The sequence below is a fragment of the Pinus tabuliformis genome, chromosome 6, assembly GCF_031772625.1.
Source record: "Pinus tabuliformis cultivar Carrire ecotype Pingquan chromosome 6, CPIR1, whole genome shotgun sequence".
Lineage (NCBI taxonomy): Eukaryota > Viridiplantae > Streptophyta > Pinopsida > Pinales > Pinaceae > Pinus > Pinus tabuliformis.
The window spans coordinates 1,097,361,638-1,097,377,340 of NC_142292.1; the positions used below are offsets into that span (position 1 = coordinate 1,097,361,638).

The window sequence follows — 15,703 nt, forward strand, 5'->3', positions numbered from 1 at the left end:
ATTACTCGACCCTTGATTTGAATCATCAACATTTCCAACATTTGTAAACATCCCTTTAAATATTTACCATGGTCGGAATTGATTCTAGGGGTGATATTTTCACATTGAATGCTTGTGTCCCATCCTTGCTTAGGCTTCACTCGAAATTCCATCCCTACAACTGCCATTTTGTTCGCGAACTTGAACAAAATTAATTACTTCAACTCAGGTGCAGTACTAATGAGCCCATCTCTGATGCGAGAAATAAATGCAAATCCAATGACGATCCACTTGTCATTTATCATGACGTCCCCCACCTCATGTTCCAATCTGGATGTTTGATTAGAGGAAGCTGTCTTCCAATGTTGCCGTTCATTGAGAGCCTTCCATGACTTGGGATTAATGACGATTGATAGTGGGTTGTCAGACCTTAATTTCGATTTATTTGACAAGTTGAGAGTCCTTACCCTTGGTATGTTGAGAATCATGGATATGGGAGATGGATGGATCACCTTGATCCTTAATTAACACCCCTTGATCATGGTTTACACCTTTATTAGCTTGGTTATCAGTTGATTGAGTACTTTCCCTCTTAACATGAAAATTTTCAATTTTGTCAAATTTCTCCATGAGCATCCCTATTTGATGAAAAATTGGTGGCAAATCATTTTCCAAGTGATCTTTAACTTTATGACAATTTTTTATAATTATCATTGAGTTACCAAACACATTTATTTATTTATTTATATATATATATATATATATATATTTTTTTTTTTTTTCCCATGGAAAAATTCGTAATTTCATTAAAAGAAAGAAATTACATTTTGTAGATGCATATGCATATTCCGATATTTCTATCGATAGAATCTGATCCAAAAAAACATCATAGTCTACTACCTCTGCCATAGTGAGGTAGTAGTCCAAACAGAGTCAGAGATGAGTCCAAAAATGATACAACAGTACGACAATTTAATATTATCTTAATCCACGCAGGGAGATAATACCAAAAATATGTCCAATCATAATGACTGCATAATAGATCATAAACAGCAATATAAATATGTACAATAATCAGAAAATAATGTCCCATGATTAAACCAAAATGTCCATAAAAGGTCTGTGATAGTACTGGTAGAGTTCTCCATCGATCTGTTCATTAATCAGCCAGATGCCCTGCTCCCGGATCATGCCTTCTTTGGAAAGACAATCAGCCTCTGTGTTCCGCTCCCCGATGTATTGGAGTCACCCGAGGCCACCGCAGCAGTGCTAGGAACTGGAGGAGGGGGACGATGAGGCGGCCGACCACGCTTCCTCGGAGTGTTCTGAGCAGGTTCCGTAGACCGCAAACCAGTGCCTGAAAATGTGCCTGTTCCTCCAGAGTGAGGAGTAGAAATCCTGTGAAAATCCTCTGATGCTCGAGGCTGTACCTCCCTAGCTGGGTCCCCATGTGATAGAGCTTCCTGTTCCTGTGATACCTGGGAAAAATTTCTCACTGACTTCCTGCTATTCCACTTGTTCAGAGGGCAGTCTTTGAAAAGGTGCCCCACCTTGTGGCAGTGCCTACATCTGAAAGGTACCCCCTCATAGTCCAGCATTTGTCTCCTCACTGCATCCCTCCACTATATGTTGATATACTCCGGAAGCCCATTTGTGAGGTCCATGTGAACTAATATTCTGGCATAAGCCATTCTTCCTGTCGAGATAAAAGAATCATCATGAGTAAGGTACGAGCCCATGGCATCCCCAATTTGCCTGAATATCTGCTTTGTCTAGAAGTGACAGGGAAGACCCAGAATTCGTACCCAAATCGGTCCAGCCCCCACCTTTTCCGTCTCTGGATCAAACATCGGAGTCCACCTTCGAAGGAGGACTGGTGCTTGATCAATGTGCCATATGGTAGAGAGGACCCAATTAGTATGAGCAAGGCTTTTGAAACGCAGGGCAAACCAGCCCCTCACAAAGGTTTGTACTCGAGGGGGTTCCGACAGATGGTGTCCCCATACCTCCATCGTCCATTTTTGTAGCCGCTCTACGTTGTAGTGTTTGCCCCTAACACATCTAACTAGAACCTTTCTGCCAAGTCCATTGCCTCACAGAAGGGAGTGTTCTCGGCCAATTTAAGGAAGATTTCGTTGCTGCTTTGAGGGAGGCATTTTTTCCTTTTTGAAATCCCTGATAGTTTGTTGCACGTTCCAGCTGCCACCCTATCCTCCTGTGCATCCGCAAGTGCGACCGAGTCTCTCCTCGCCAATGGCTCTTTTGCCTTAAGGTTGTCAAAATACCTTGAAAAAATACCAATCCTCGTGAAGTTACCTTGAGGAGGGTTTTCGGTGTCTGTAGGAGCAGTTAGAACCGGTGTTCGGCAATCTTGTGCTAAAGGATGCCCCTCCAAGGGTTTATTCGCCTCAAACCCCACAAGATTCGAACCCAAATCTGGCCCTAGGGTTTGTGTGTCTGGCGCTCGTCCACAAATGACCTCCGTTAAGGGTTCCGCAAGATGAGTAGGGCCTGTGTATTCCCAGATGGCCATAGCTTCTGTAGCAATCGAGATAGAGGGTATATGCTGTCGAGAGAGGGAGGGTAGGGCATCGACTTCTGCAGCAAGTTCGTGCTCAAAAGATAAATAATCATCCACAGTGGACTCGGTCTGTGGCCAAATCGACAGATTTCCGAAGTGCCCGCGGAAAAAATGTCTTTGACCTCCATAATTGTCGAAAACCCGAGCTGATAGCTACCTGCAGGTATGTTGGTGGGGGACCAAAAACCGTCTAGGGGAAAACAAATAAAACTTAACCGGTCGAAACTGCAAACAGCTATGGAAAAACTTGAGAAAGCTGTGAATGGTCCATTAAACTATAACGGTGCTCCTTCCTGTTGATTTCAGGTCCAGGTAACAAGTTCCATTCACGGTGCTCGCTGCCCTAATCCCCAGTTCGTTCACCGGGCTCAATACCCTAACCCCAGTCGCCTATGTCCACCATTTCAGAGTTTCGTTACCAAACACACTTATTTGACAAAGTCCACGTGATAATATAATCTTTAATCCTTGCCATAGAGCTAAGGCTTATGCTTGGTTATTTGATGCAATGCCTTTTCCCCAAGCAAATCTCATCTTTGTTTGATGCAATGCTTATTCTCCAAGCAAATTTCATCGATATTTGATGCAATGCCTATTCCCCAAGCAAATTTCATCTTTTTTTTCTCCAAATAGAACCCCTCCCGCTCTTGCCTCCTTTTCATAACATAAGTTTTAATAAGTTGTAAAGACAACACTTATTTTCAATTTAATAATTGTCTTTTTATAATAAAATTTTAATTCTTTAACAATAAAATAATCACCATATTGCTTCTATTCGCATTGGTCAACTAGCAATCGTAGCGATCAAACTTGACAAATTTTTTTAAATATAATATAAAAATTAAAAATAGTTCACTTAAATAAATAAATATTTATAATTAAAGTATAACTAATATAAATCAATAATAAAAATGATTGCTCTAATAAAAATTAAAAATAGTTCACTTAAATAAATAAATATCTATAATTAAAGTATAACTAATATAAATCAATAATAAAAATGATTGCTCTAACATTTTCTATAATAATAAAAGTGATTGCTCTAACATTTTCTATAATAATAAAAGTGATTGCTTTAATTAATCCAAAATAGAAAACGTGAAGATATTACTATTAAAAATACATAAAGCAATCGATTCTATATATTATGTTATTTTTAGCATCATAAATATTAAAATAAATATATATATATATATATATATTTTTTTTTCTTTAAATATATTAAAAACGAAAATGAGGCTCTCGCATTAAGTGGAGTGAACGATGTTTGGACCTAGAAAGCGCAATAGAGAAAAACCGGCTTCGGCCGCGTAAAGATACCAAATTTAGGCGTATATTATTTCTCTATAAATATATTTCGTCAGCGAAAATTCATGAATTAGCCTCTTTTCGTTGGAGAGATGTTCCCCATCCGTCACATTCGTTCGGTTTTTTCTCGTCTCTCTAGCGAGAGCTACAATACGGCGTGGATGAAGTCTTAGTTCTACGTTTGCGTGTCCAGAAGATTCTTTTGCATTGGCGAAGCATACCTTGCTCTTCACTTCTTGCGATGCGCATGTGCGGCATTGGTTCCACTGCTCCGCCTTCCCTTTGTATGTCCCTGGAAAACAAGTGTCACGAGACACTCATTTATCTTCCTGCCGTATTCTTCTCTGGGAAGATTCAACTAAAACGGCTCACAAATTTGGGACTAATATCGCCTAAATTGACGGTCAGGACCGCTTTTAACAGTTATTCTATCGAAACAACTCTGTAGAGGTAAGGTGATCGCACATGTTCATCGTTCCCCTTTTTACCTGCAAATTGGAATATAGCATTTGTTTTTAAAGCTATGAAGGAATTCATATTTCTTCATTCCATGGAATGCTCATCATGTTATTGTATAATTGATAAAATGCCATGCAATTACTCTAACAGATCATTAATGATTACCTTAATGAGTAGGAAAATATGTAAATGTTAAAAAATACACGCAGCAATTAAACTCCAGCATGTGTCATGTAGATTGATGATTGCTCTTGCAAGATTTCATCAGTACTGTTGCTATCCTTTATCCTTTTTTAATTAGGACAAACTTAATTGTAGCCTCGTTATCTCACATAGCCACACATACACATGGTAGAAAAGCTTTCATTAATTTATTTAGGTCCTCAATAATCATTTCTACAATTCGCACTCGTTGTTTCCTTTTTTATTTTCAGGGGTTGCAAGATTTCCTGTTTAGGGACATTGAGATTCAAATGGATTTTGAGGATGCATATGGAGATTTTCAGGTTCTGACAACGCCTGCCAAGAGTGCCCTTTATGTATGGGGATACAATGATAGTGGCCAGACAGCGCGGGTTGCTAGGCGACGCCACTTACGTATCCCAAGGAATCTTGCTCCTAATCTCTTCAAGGCAAAGGGCGTCCAGAACTTTCAGTTGGTGGATATTGCATGTGGCCGTGAACATACAGCCGCTGTGGCCTCTGATGGATCGTTATTCACTTGGGGTTAGTTTTCTTTCTTATTGCAGCCTTAAATTCTTATTTTAAGGGTTCCAGATATAAATATTTAACTTTCTGCTGCATACCGCTCAATTTGCTAAATTACACGGTTCTCGGGAATTGGCTTTTTGTATCAAGTGAGGCAAATGAGATTACATTAGATCTACAAACCTATCCATTGACTTATGAGTCTGTACACTGATAGCCATTCTGAACTTGGGCAGTTTTATTCGAAGTTATTTGTAGCTGTACTCACCATGTGTGATGTAACAGTATAAAGGGAAAATCATGAAGAAGTGGGTCAATGCATATTTAGTTCTAACAATGTATTGATACAACCTATTTCCCATTAGATGGACCTCAATTGTCCAGTGTTAGCGCGCTGGATCAATACACTTCCACAATTTTTGTTCATAGTGGGACACTAATAAGCTCTCAAAAGTCAATACATAAAGCTTCTCTGCCAGAAAGCAGAATGATCTGCTTCAAGCGCTTAAGCAAATGAAAAGATTTCCGACGACGATAGCACTTTCTCATTCAAGTTAGACATCTTGATGTCTAGCATTATATAAAACTTATTCGTTATTGAAGATTATAGGCAAGCTTGATTGCTAAGTTGAAGTTCCATTGGAGAGTTGTCTTAATGAACTTCGTACCATCACTGAAAAAATTGCTGATTTTTTGGCAACATTGCAAAAAATCGTGATGTGAAACTCTAAACAAAAAATCGCTAGGAAAAAATTGCAATTTTTTAGTAAACGTCATACATCACAATTTTGAGTAAAAATTGGCTAAAATCGTGTCTTTTTTGCATCACAACAGAAAAAATTTGACCAGTTACAATTTTCCATTTTTTAGAGGTGATTTTGGCGTTTTTTTGGGTCATTTGTCTTTGCATCTATTGGGGAATGGGAGGGAATGGGCTCACCAGCATGAACAACCAGTGTTAATAGGGCCAAACTATTGTTTTCATCACCATCAAAGCTTTTTATTGGAGCAGGATTAATTCCTATTTGTCTCCAGTATTGATATTTTGAGTTCCTAGGCATTTCTTCAAATTTCACCTCCTTAAATAGTTTTTTCTAGATTTATGCTGGGTTTTCAAAGTTCATAATGTTTGCCACTTATTATCATTTTTCATGGCTCACAGAGCAATCTTTTCTATTTTTTTCCTTAAATCTTTTATTTACGCAAGCAAGCTGTTTTCTTTTTCCAGCAATGTTTGGTCATCAAACATTGCCTCTTATCATCATTTTTCATGGCTCATAGAACAATCTAAAACTCTTTTATTTTTTATTTATTTTTTCTAGATTTTAACTAGCAAGTTCTATTTATTTATTTTTTATTACTTTTGCCATAGTTTTGAAGTTGGAAGTTGAGCATTGCATCGTCAATATGTTGAAGCCTTTGGACCCAGTTTGGCAGTGTGGTAATCTTGAAGCTTGGACAAATCGGAAAAAGCTTGTCTTGGAAACTTTGTGGGAAGCTGTTAAAATTGACAACTAGGGCCAAATTCTACTTTGGACAGCTCATTTGATGGAGATATTTATTGCATTGAATTCCTCTTTCCGAGAGGACCAAAATCGCTCAAAGATCACTAAATTTGGACAAGGAGAAATATGTTTTTGAGGTCAAGCCCACACATTTGTAAATTGTCAATGTAGGCCACACCATCATGTAGGCTCATGAAGCCCAAGCAACATGTCTTTTGACTCTCAACGACTTGTATAAATAAGCATGACCGCAAACCTCATTTGGCATCATCACAACTCACACATCCTTCTCTCTCCTCATCTGATTGGTTCATACACCTCATTGGTCAACTGTTCTTTTCACAAATGTGGCAGAAAGGAGAACAAATTTCAGGAGGCCAAAAATCTGAGTTTGTCTGCAACTTTGACTAGTGTTGACCAGCGTTGACTTTGACTTTGTGGGCAGTTTTTGACTTCGATTTTATGGGAGAATTTCTGTTTTGGCAGGCCGAGTTTTTGGGCACAAAAACTGAGGTAAAAGGAGCACTTTGACCTGCATTGATTGCAGGGTTGACTTTAGGTTGACCGAATTTGACTGCTGTTTTGATCATTGTTTTGGGCTGACTTTGACCAGCAAGAGAGGCCAAGTTCCTCTCTCCTTTGATCAAGCTCTTTTGGAAGGCTTTGACTAGACTTTGACTGCTGTCGACTTTCTGGATAAGGCTGATTTGGACTACTATTGACTGAGGGCAGAATTGCAGATTTGACAAGGCTGTTTTGGACAATGGTTTTGATAATCTATTGGCAAGTCAATTTTGACTTTATTGTACTCTCTCTCTGTGCTGAACATTTGACATAATAATAAGAAGAATTGATCAAGGGTTTCCCTTTTCCCTGGTATTAGCCAAATTCTGGTGCTCTTTTGTCTTGGCTTGTCTTCTGCATTTATTGTTGTTCTATCTATAGTTATTATCAACATGATTAATGGTTAATGTGATTGCTATTGAAAATTAAGTGGAAATTGTAATTGGGTTGATAAAAGGACATTGATGTAATTGTTGCAAACATAGAACATACTATTGTTATCTAAAATTAACATGGTATCAGAGCCCAGGTGAAGACAAAGCCCAAGCAAGAGAGAAAAACAATCACTAAGAGATCCATTGGACAAAGATTATTGGACAAGTCTCAATGGCCTCTACATCTTACTTCAAGACTAAGGACAAGCTCAATGACAAATCTGACTATCATGCATGGAAGATGACTTTGGACCTGACTTTAGAGGAGCATGAAGTATTGAACTATGTGCAGGGAAAAGTGGTGGAGCCTCCTTTAAATGCATTGGCTGCCGCTAAGACGAAGTATAGGAAAAAATGAGGTCAAAGGAAATAAAATTTTGATTAATTCCATTCAAAAGCATTTGGTTGCTTATATTTCTGATTTGGGAACTTCTAAGGAAATATATGATATGCTCGTTGGGATGTTCAAAGTGAACAAAGCAAATCAAAACCTATTTTTCAAAAACAAGTTGAAGGATATCGAGATGAATAAAGGGGAGTCTATCCAATCCTACTTCATGAGAATAACACAAATCAAGAATGACTTGCTATTTATTGGAGAAGTTTTTTTGACAGGGAGCTCACTCTCATTGCACCTGGAGGTCTTTCAAGACCATGGGATGTATTTGTCACCACTATATTCAACAATGGCAGGATACCCAGTTTCGATAGTTATTGGCTAGATGCACTCAAGAGGAAACAAGGATGATGGAGAGAGATAAGTCCTCCAATGGAAATAAGCGTATTGCCTTCTCTCCTCATGCAAAAAGGAAGAATAACACTGTGTCAAGGAGACAGGGTCAAGGATTTAAGAAGGGATTCAAAGAAGGAAAAAAAGGAAGGCGTTACAATTGCAATGGGTTCGACCACTATGCTAGAGAGTGTCCTCACAAGAAGAATCCTCCAAGGGATGACGACAAAAACAACAACAATTTCAAAGGCAATGGCAATCAAAGGAACAATAGGTTCAACAACAAAAGAAAGAGGAATGCTCTGATTGCTCGAAATGGAAATGGTCGACCTCCCAAAAGGAATCAAGGTCAAACCATACATCTACAAGAAATATTGTATGTGCATGATTTGAAGAAGAACTTGGTGTCTATTTCTGTGATGGAAGATTAAGGCTTCAAGGTAGCATTCATTGATGGAAAGGTACGTATTTGACTTAGAAACCTTAAAGATGCATTTACTCTTGGAATTAGGGTTGATGGTCTCTATCAAGTTCGTGGAAGTTTTTTGGGAGCTTTGGTGAGTGATACTTCTCTTCAATGTGAATTATGGCACCGAATATTTGCCCACATACATTACAAAGCTTTATCTGGCAGTAAGGAAGACGGTCACAGGTATGCCCGAGTTTAACATGAATCACAAAGGAGTTTGTCAGGGTTGTGCAGCTGGGAAACATACAAAGGGACCATTTCCTTCTAGTGAAAGCAAAATTACCGATATTCTTCAATTGGTCCATTTTGACCTGTCTGGTATCTTGCCCGTAACGTCATTAGGAGGATACTCAGATTATGTAATCTTTGTGGATGACTACTCACGCAAAACATGGATTTATTTCTTGAAGAGGAAAGATGAAGCGTTCAAATGGTTTCATTCTTTCAAAGCATCGGTGGAGAATCAAACAGGGAAGAAGATCAAGATGTTGAGGACTGACAATGGAACCGAATATGAATCAAGTGAGTTCAATGATACTTGCAGAGAGGTTGGCATTAAGAGGGAGACAACTGTTCCATATACTCTTGAGCAGAATGGCGTTGCTGAAAGGAAGAATCGAACAATTATGGAAGCCACTCATGCCAACACTGCCGTATATGTTCAAGATATGAGCCCACATCAAGCTTTGGATTTCAAGACACCCTAGGAAGTCTTTAATGGTAAGAAACCTGATGTTTCTTATTTTAGAATCTTTGGTTGTACGGTATACTTTCATGTCCCTAAAGAGAAAAGAAATAAGTTGGAAGCTTCTGGGAAGAAAGGTATATTCGTCAGCTACAGTGAAAATTCAAAGGCATATAGAATCTATGTACCTAGTTAAAGGGATGTGGAAGTAACCCGAGATGTTACCTTTAATGAAGACACTGCTCTTGGGAAAGCCAAAGATCTCCCTATCCCCAAGAAGGACGATGATGATGTTGCCAAAAAAAAGATGAACCTTCGACAGATGAGCCTATGCCAGATATTGATGGTTCGATGGATCCTATTGATCCATCTTCTGGTGATCCCTCTACTATAAGGAAAAGACCTCTATGGCTCAAGGACACTCTCAAAGATGTTGAAAGATATACTTCTCCAAGAGGTACATTTCGCGAAAGGAAGAAGCCGAACAGGTATCAAGGGTACTTGGTTACCATGAGTACTATTGTTTAAGAAGAACCATGCACATTTGAAGATGCCGTAAAACACCAAGTATGGAAGGATGCGATGAATGAGGAATATGAATCTATCATGAAGAATGATGTCTGGTTCGTGGTGCCTAGACCTAAGGACAAGTTTGTGGTCACCTCAAAATGGCTTTACAAAATTAAACATGGAGCTGATGGAAGCGCTGAAAAATACAAGGCCAGGTTCGTTGTTCGTGGCTTCTCCCAAAAGGAGGGAGTGGACTACGATGAAATATTTGCATTGGTTGCTCGATACACCACTATTCGATCTATCATTGCTCTCGCTGCCAACCAAGGTTGGAGCCTACATCAGATGGATGCCAAAACTGCTTTCTTGCATGGCTCACTTAAGGAGGAAGTCTACTTGGAACAACCTCATGTCTTTGAAGTACAAGATAGGACACATGTCTGCCAGTTGAAGAAAGCTATCTATGGGTTGAAGCAAGCCCCTAGGGCTTGGTACGAAAGGATTTACAATTATCTTATGAAGCTGGGATTTACAAGTAGCTATGCTGATCCTAACTTATACTTCAAGGTTGAAAAGGACATGCCTCTTATTTTGGTCCTTTATGTTGATGATCTCTTTCTGACTGGTGTAAACCCTCTTATTTATCAATGCAAGAGGGAGTTCACTTCTGAGTTTGAGATGAAGGACTTAGGACTGATGCATTACTTCCTAGGCCTGGAGGTTTGGCAAAAGGTAGGGAGATTTTCCTTTCTCAAGGAAAATACATTGTGAAGCTGTTAGAGAGATGTGGGATGGTGGAATGCAAGTTTTGTGTCTACTCTGATGGAACTCAACTTCAAGAAGCTATGTGGAATTGTTGTTGGGCCTGAATTGGCAAACCCTTCTAAATATAGACAACTTGTGGGGGCCCTGATATTCTTGGTAAACTCCCGACCGAACATATGCTTCGTTGTAAATACTTTGAGTCAATTTATGGTTGAGCCTCATCACATACATTAGATTGCTGCTAAGAATCTCTTGAGATATCTCCATGGCACAATCAACTATGGGCTGGGATACACTGCTGGGAATTTGAAGCTACATGGATATTCTGATGCTGACTGGGTTGGCAGTGTGGTGGATAGGAAGAACACGTCAAGATGTTGCTTTTCTTTGGGATTTTCTTCGATTTCTTTGATGAGCAGGAAGCAGAAATTGGTTGCTCTAAGCACCGTTGAGGTTGAATATATTGCAGCTAGTATGTCCTGCTGTGAAGTTGTTTGGTTGAGGAAGCTCTTCAGTGAGCTATTTGAGCACGTGCTGGATACCACTGCTATGTATTGCAATAATCAGAGTGAGATACGCCTTTCAGAGAATCTCGTGTTCCATGACCGCTCCAAGCACATTGATATCAGGTATCACTTTATTCGGGATATGGTACAACAGGGAGCAATAAGGCTCCATCACATCAAGACCGATGAGTAGATTGCTGACATCCTCATGAAGCCCTTGGGGAAGGCCAAGTTCTTAACCTCCCGAGAGACACTTGGAGTTGTGGAAGGACCCTTCCATGAGGGTCTCGCTTGAGTTGGACATTGAGTGGTTCACCTTTCCCTATAGGTACGCTATGTATAGGGTGAGTGGTTCACTTTTCCCTATAGGTACGTTGTGTATAGGGTGAGTGGTTTACCTTCCCTTGTGATACCCCATGATGATATATCCGAGCATAGGGTGAGTGGTTCACCTTCCCCTATAGTTGATGATATATGCATAGGATGAGTGGTTCACCTTTTCCTGCGGATGCCCCTGCATACATCCTATGCATGTAGTCCGAGACTCTTGGGAAGTACCTCTCATCTAGCCAATGAGTTGGGAAAAGAGGATAGGGACCATAGCACTACAGATGGACGCATCGTTTACTGCCATACTCCCTATGTCTAGATGCATGAGGATCAACAACTTGATCATTCAGGATTAAGTTAGAATGGGGTTCTACCCCTGGTTATGTGGACTGACTTTAGTCAGTGGAGAGTGGCAAGGTCTTGTGACTCACTCTCGATCGATTCTTCTTCATTATCTATATTAGTGTTCAACAGAGTTGAGACGAGATGCAGAGATGGTACATGATGACAGGATGGCATGATGATCGATGGTCAGATATTGGCAGGTGGAATTCTCCCTAGTTGAGAGGGAGTGTTAAAATTGGCAACTAGGGCCAAATTCCACTTTGGATAACTCATTTGATGGAGATATTTATTGCATTGAATTCCTCTTTTCAAGAGGACCAAAATTGACCTAAAGATCACTAAATTTGGATAAGGAGAAATATGTTTTTGAGGTCAAGCCCACACGTGTAAATTGTCAAGGTCAGCCACACCGTCATGTAGGCTCATGAAGGCCACGTGACATGTCTTTTGACCCTCAACGATTTGTATAAATAAGGATGACCTCAAACCTCATTTGGCATCATCACAACTCACACATTCTTCTCTCTCATTTGATTGGTTTGTACACCTTATTGGGCAACTGTTCTTTTCACATGTGTGGTAGAAAGGAGGACGAATTTCAGGAGGCCGCAATCTAAGGCTGTCCGCAACTTTGACCAATGTTGAATTTGACTTGCGTTGACCATAGGCTTGTTTGACGCAGGGTTGACCGAATTTGATCGTTGTTTTGATGACTGTTTTGGTTTGACTTTGACCAACAGGAGAGGTTGAGTTCCTCTCTCCTTTGACTGAGCTCTTTTGGAAGGATTTGACCAGACTTTGATTATTGTTGACTTTCTGGTTAGCATTGATTTGACTGCTATTGACTGAGGGCATGATTGCAGATTTGACAGGGTTGTTTTGGACAATGGTTTTAATCCTCTATTGACAAGTCAAATTTGACTTTATTGTACTTTCTCCTCTACTGAACATTTGATATAATAATAAAAAGAATTGATCAAAGGGTTTTCCCCATCTTTGGGTTTTTCCTTGACATTAGCCAAATTCTGGTGTTCTCTTGTCATGGTTTATCTTCTGCATTTATTGTTTATGTTCTATCTACAATTACTGTCAATGTGATTAATGGTTAATGTGATTGCTATTGAAAATTAAGTGGAAACTGTCATTTGGTTGATAAAAGGACATTGAAGTAATTGTTGCAAGCATAGAACATACCATTGTTATCTAAAATTAATAGGAACAAATAACATGGGGAATTAGCTAGTTGGAGTATCACCTATCTAAAATCCTAGGGCACAATATTGAGATTTGTGGTGCATCAACCCTAGAGATTATGCAAATTGCTCATGATGTTATTTATGAAAAGGATAAAAAGAGGGAAGAGGTAGCTGCTAGCAAAGCAAACTTGTCGTCATTTGAGTGGATAGATCCTCAAGAACCATAGGCAGATCTAGAACTTAGGGTAGCGAGTGGGACTGCAATGATTCACTTGTAATGAGGACCTCTCTTTGTCCAAGAACTGGAGATGGGGCACAATCTTCCATCTGGTTAGTTGTTAAAAATAGAAGAAGCAAGAAGTAGAGAGGGTTATGGAGAGGTCTTTTTTGGAGTGACAAATCTTTGAGTAGCACAAAGACCAATCCATTTTTCTGGTTGATGTGTGATTCTATTGCTATTGTTGGCCCAAGGTATAAGTGCTCTATATACGAGGAGTTGTGGGGGCCAATTTTTTAAGCAGAAAGAATGACATCAACACTAGATTGAGGACCTAAGGAAGTAATGGGAAGTTACTGAATCATAGTGGTGTCCAATGGTTGGACATATGGTAAGGGTAGGATCCTTCTTAATTTCTTATTACATTGTCTTAGAGGTACAATGCTTATTAAATGATGCATTGCCGCATGTTAAAGATGTGACATTGTATGAGTTGATGGATGGGTTCATTTGATAGATTGGTTACAACATGTGCAAATCATAACAAATAATGCAACTATTATGTGGTTGTTTGCGAGTTGCTAATAGAGATGTACTCTACATTGTTCTGGATTCAATGTATTGCTTGTTGCATTGATCTAATGCTTGAGGATGTGGGAAAAATATTGTTAGTTTTAGGTATGTTCTATGCTTAGAGCAATTTATTTCAATTTTCACAGTTAGCTCAATATCTTTTCCAGATTAGCAATCACATCAGCATTAAAGTAAATTGCAGATAGAACATAAACATAGATCGCAGAAGACAAGCCAAGACAAGAGGACACAAGATGTGGCGCTAGCCAGGGACAAACACCAATGTGGGGAAACCCTTGATCAATTCTTCTTATATGTTCTTCAATAGTTCAACAGAGAGAGAGAGAGAGAGAGATAGTACATATACAACATAAGTCAACACTTTGACTTATCTAAATAAGAGCATAGATCATCTCTAAGAAGATGATACATGAGGTAGCTGAACTCAGTTGAAGACATGTTGCTTCAACTGATTCTCCAAGGTGACTCCATCGCCTTGCTGCACCTATCGTTGTGCTGCTCCTCATCATCATGTTGCACCTCACTGTGCTGCACCATGTTGCACCCATCATCACTATGCTGCATCTCATCATGCTTCACCAGTCATGACTGTACCCATCACTGTACTGCATCATGTACCATTGCACCACCATGAACCATTGCTGCACCATGTACTTGCAGCACCAAGTATCATTGCTGTCCCAAGTACCATTGCTGCACCTGCTTGCCACACTACTGGCACTGTTGTCCCACTGTTAGTGACATTGCCATTCCATGTTTCCCACACTGCTAGCACTGCTGTCCCACTGTTAGTGACATTGCCATTCCATGTTTGCCATATTGCTAACACCACTGTCCCACTGTTAGTGATGTTGCGATTCCATGTTTGCCATATTGCTAGCACTGCTGTCCCACCGTTAGTGACATTGTTGCTCCTATGATTGCTTGTTGTCCCATTTGTGTTTGCAGCACCGTGCTTGCTACTGCACCATTGTAACCTACTACAACCCAACAATCATGCCCCAAAACATACCTTGAACAACCTTAATGAACTGCGGCCTAGTCAAGGTAGATGGTTGCCTCCTCATGTTGCTGTTCTGAGCATATGGTAGCCCCTAACACTTCCATGCTAGCCTATTTTGGAGTGGCTAGGCTTGTGGCCTACCACAGACCTCCGCTGCATACTAACAGCCTTCTGAAACAGTCTTACCTTACATTTTGCTGCCCTCAAACAATCCGTATTTCTCCTTTCCAAATTCGGCCTCCCTGCAAGTATGAACATACCTCATTTAGAATAACGTATGGCAGTGAATGACTGCGTCTAGGGTATTCTAGGACAACAACATTAGGCTTGCGTTTAGGCCTCTCCGTACAATGTTATGTTCCTCCTTTACTCAGCCTAGGAGCTTGCCCTCTCGGCCCCAGAACCTTGGCTCTCCATCCATCAATTTGGTCACTTGAAGTGGCGTGCGGCTAGGGCATCATGGACCTGCGGCTAGGGCATCATAGTAACCCTTTTAGGACTGCGGCTAGGTAGGCTTTTAGGACTGTGGCTAGGGCAGCTTGTTTAGCCTCCTCCATAGTTGCGTTAACACTCCTTCCATGACTCTGTTAATGGTAAGGACATCTTCTTTAGGTCAGCGTATATGTCCCTTCCATAACTGCGGTTTGATCTCCATTAGGGCAGTGTAGATCAGCTTCCTTCCCTTCTGCATTTAGGGCTTCCTCTCTTAGATTTCTCTTCCATTAAAACCCAGAACAAGTGCAGAGAAATCAAGAGTGAAGTGTGTGTAGAAATGACTATCAAGTCACCCCCTTTTATACTAAAACATTGAGCAC

The 15,703-nt window shown here is 40.0% G+C and overlaps 1 protein-coding gene across 1 annotated transcript in view; it reads left to right on the forward strand.

The window, feature by feature from the left end:
* Positions 1 to 3,870: 3,870 nt before the first annotated feature.
* LOC149262747 (Regulator of chromosome condensation (RCC1) family protein) overlaps positions 3,871 to 15,703 on the forward strand; it is a 352,438-nt gene continuing 340,605 nt past the window's right edge. Inside the window, exons 1-2 of the mRNA XM_089381793.1 lie at positions 3,871 to 4,318; positions 4,762 to 5,053. Of these exons, the coding sequence (XP_089237919.1) occupies positions 4,801 to 5,053 (253 nt within the window). The 5' untranslated portion in view covers positions 3,871 to 4,318; positions 4,762 to 4,800. The remainder of the gene's footprint in view (positions 4,319 to 4,761; positions 5,054 to 15,703) is intronic.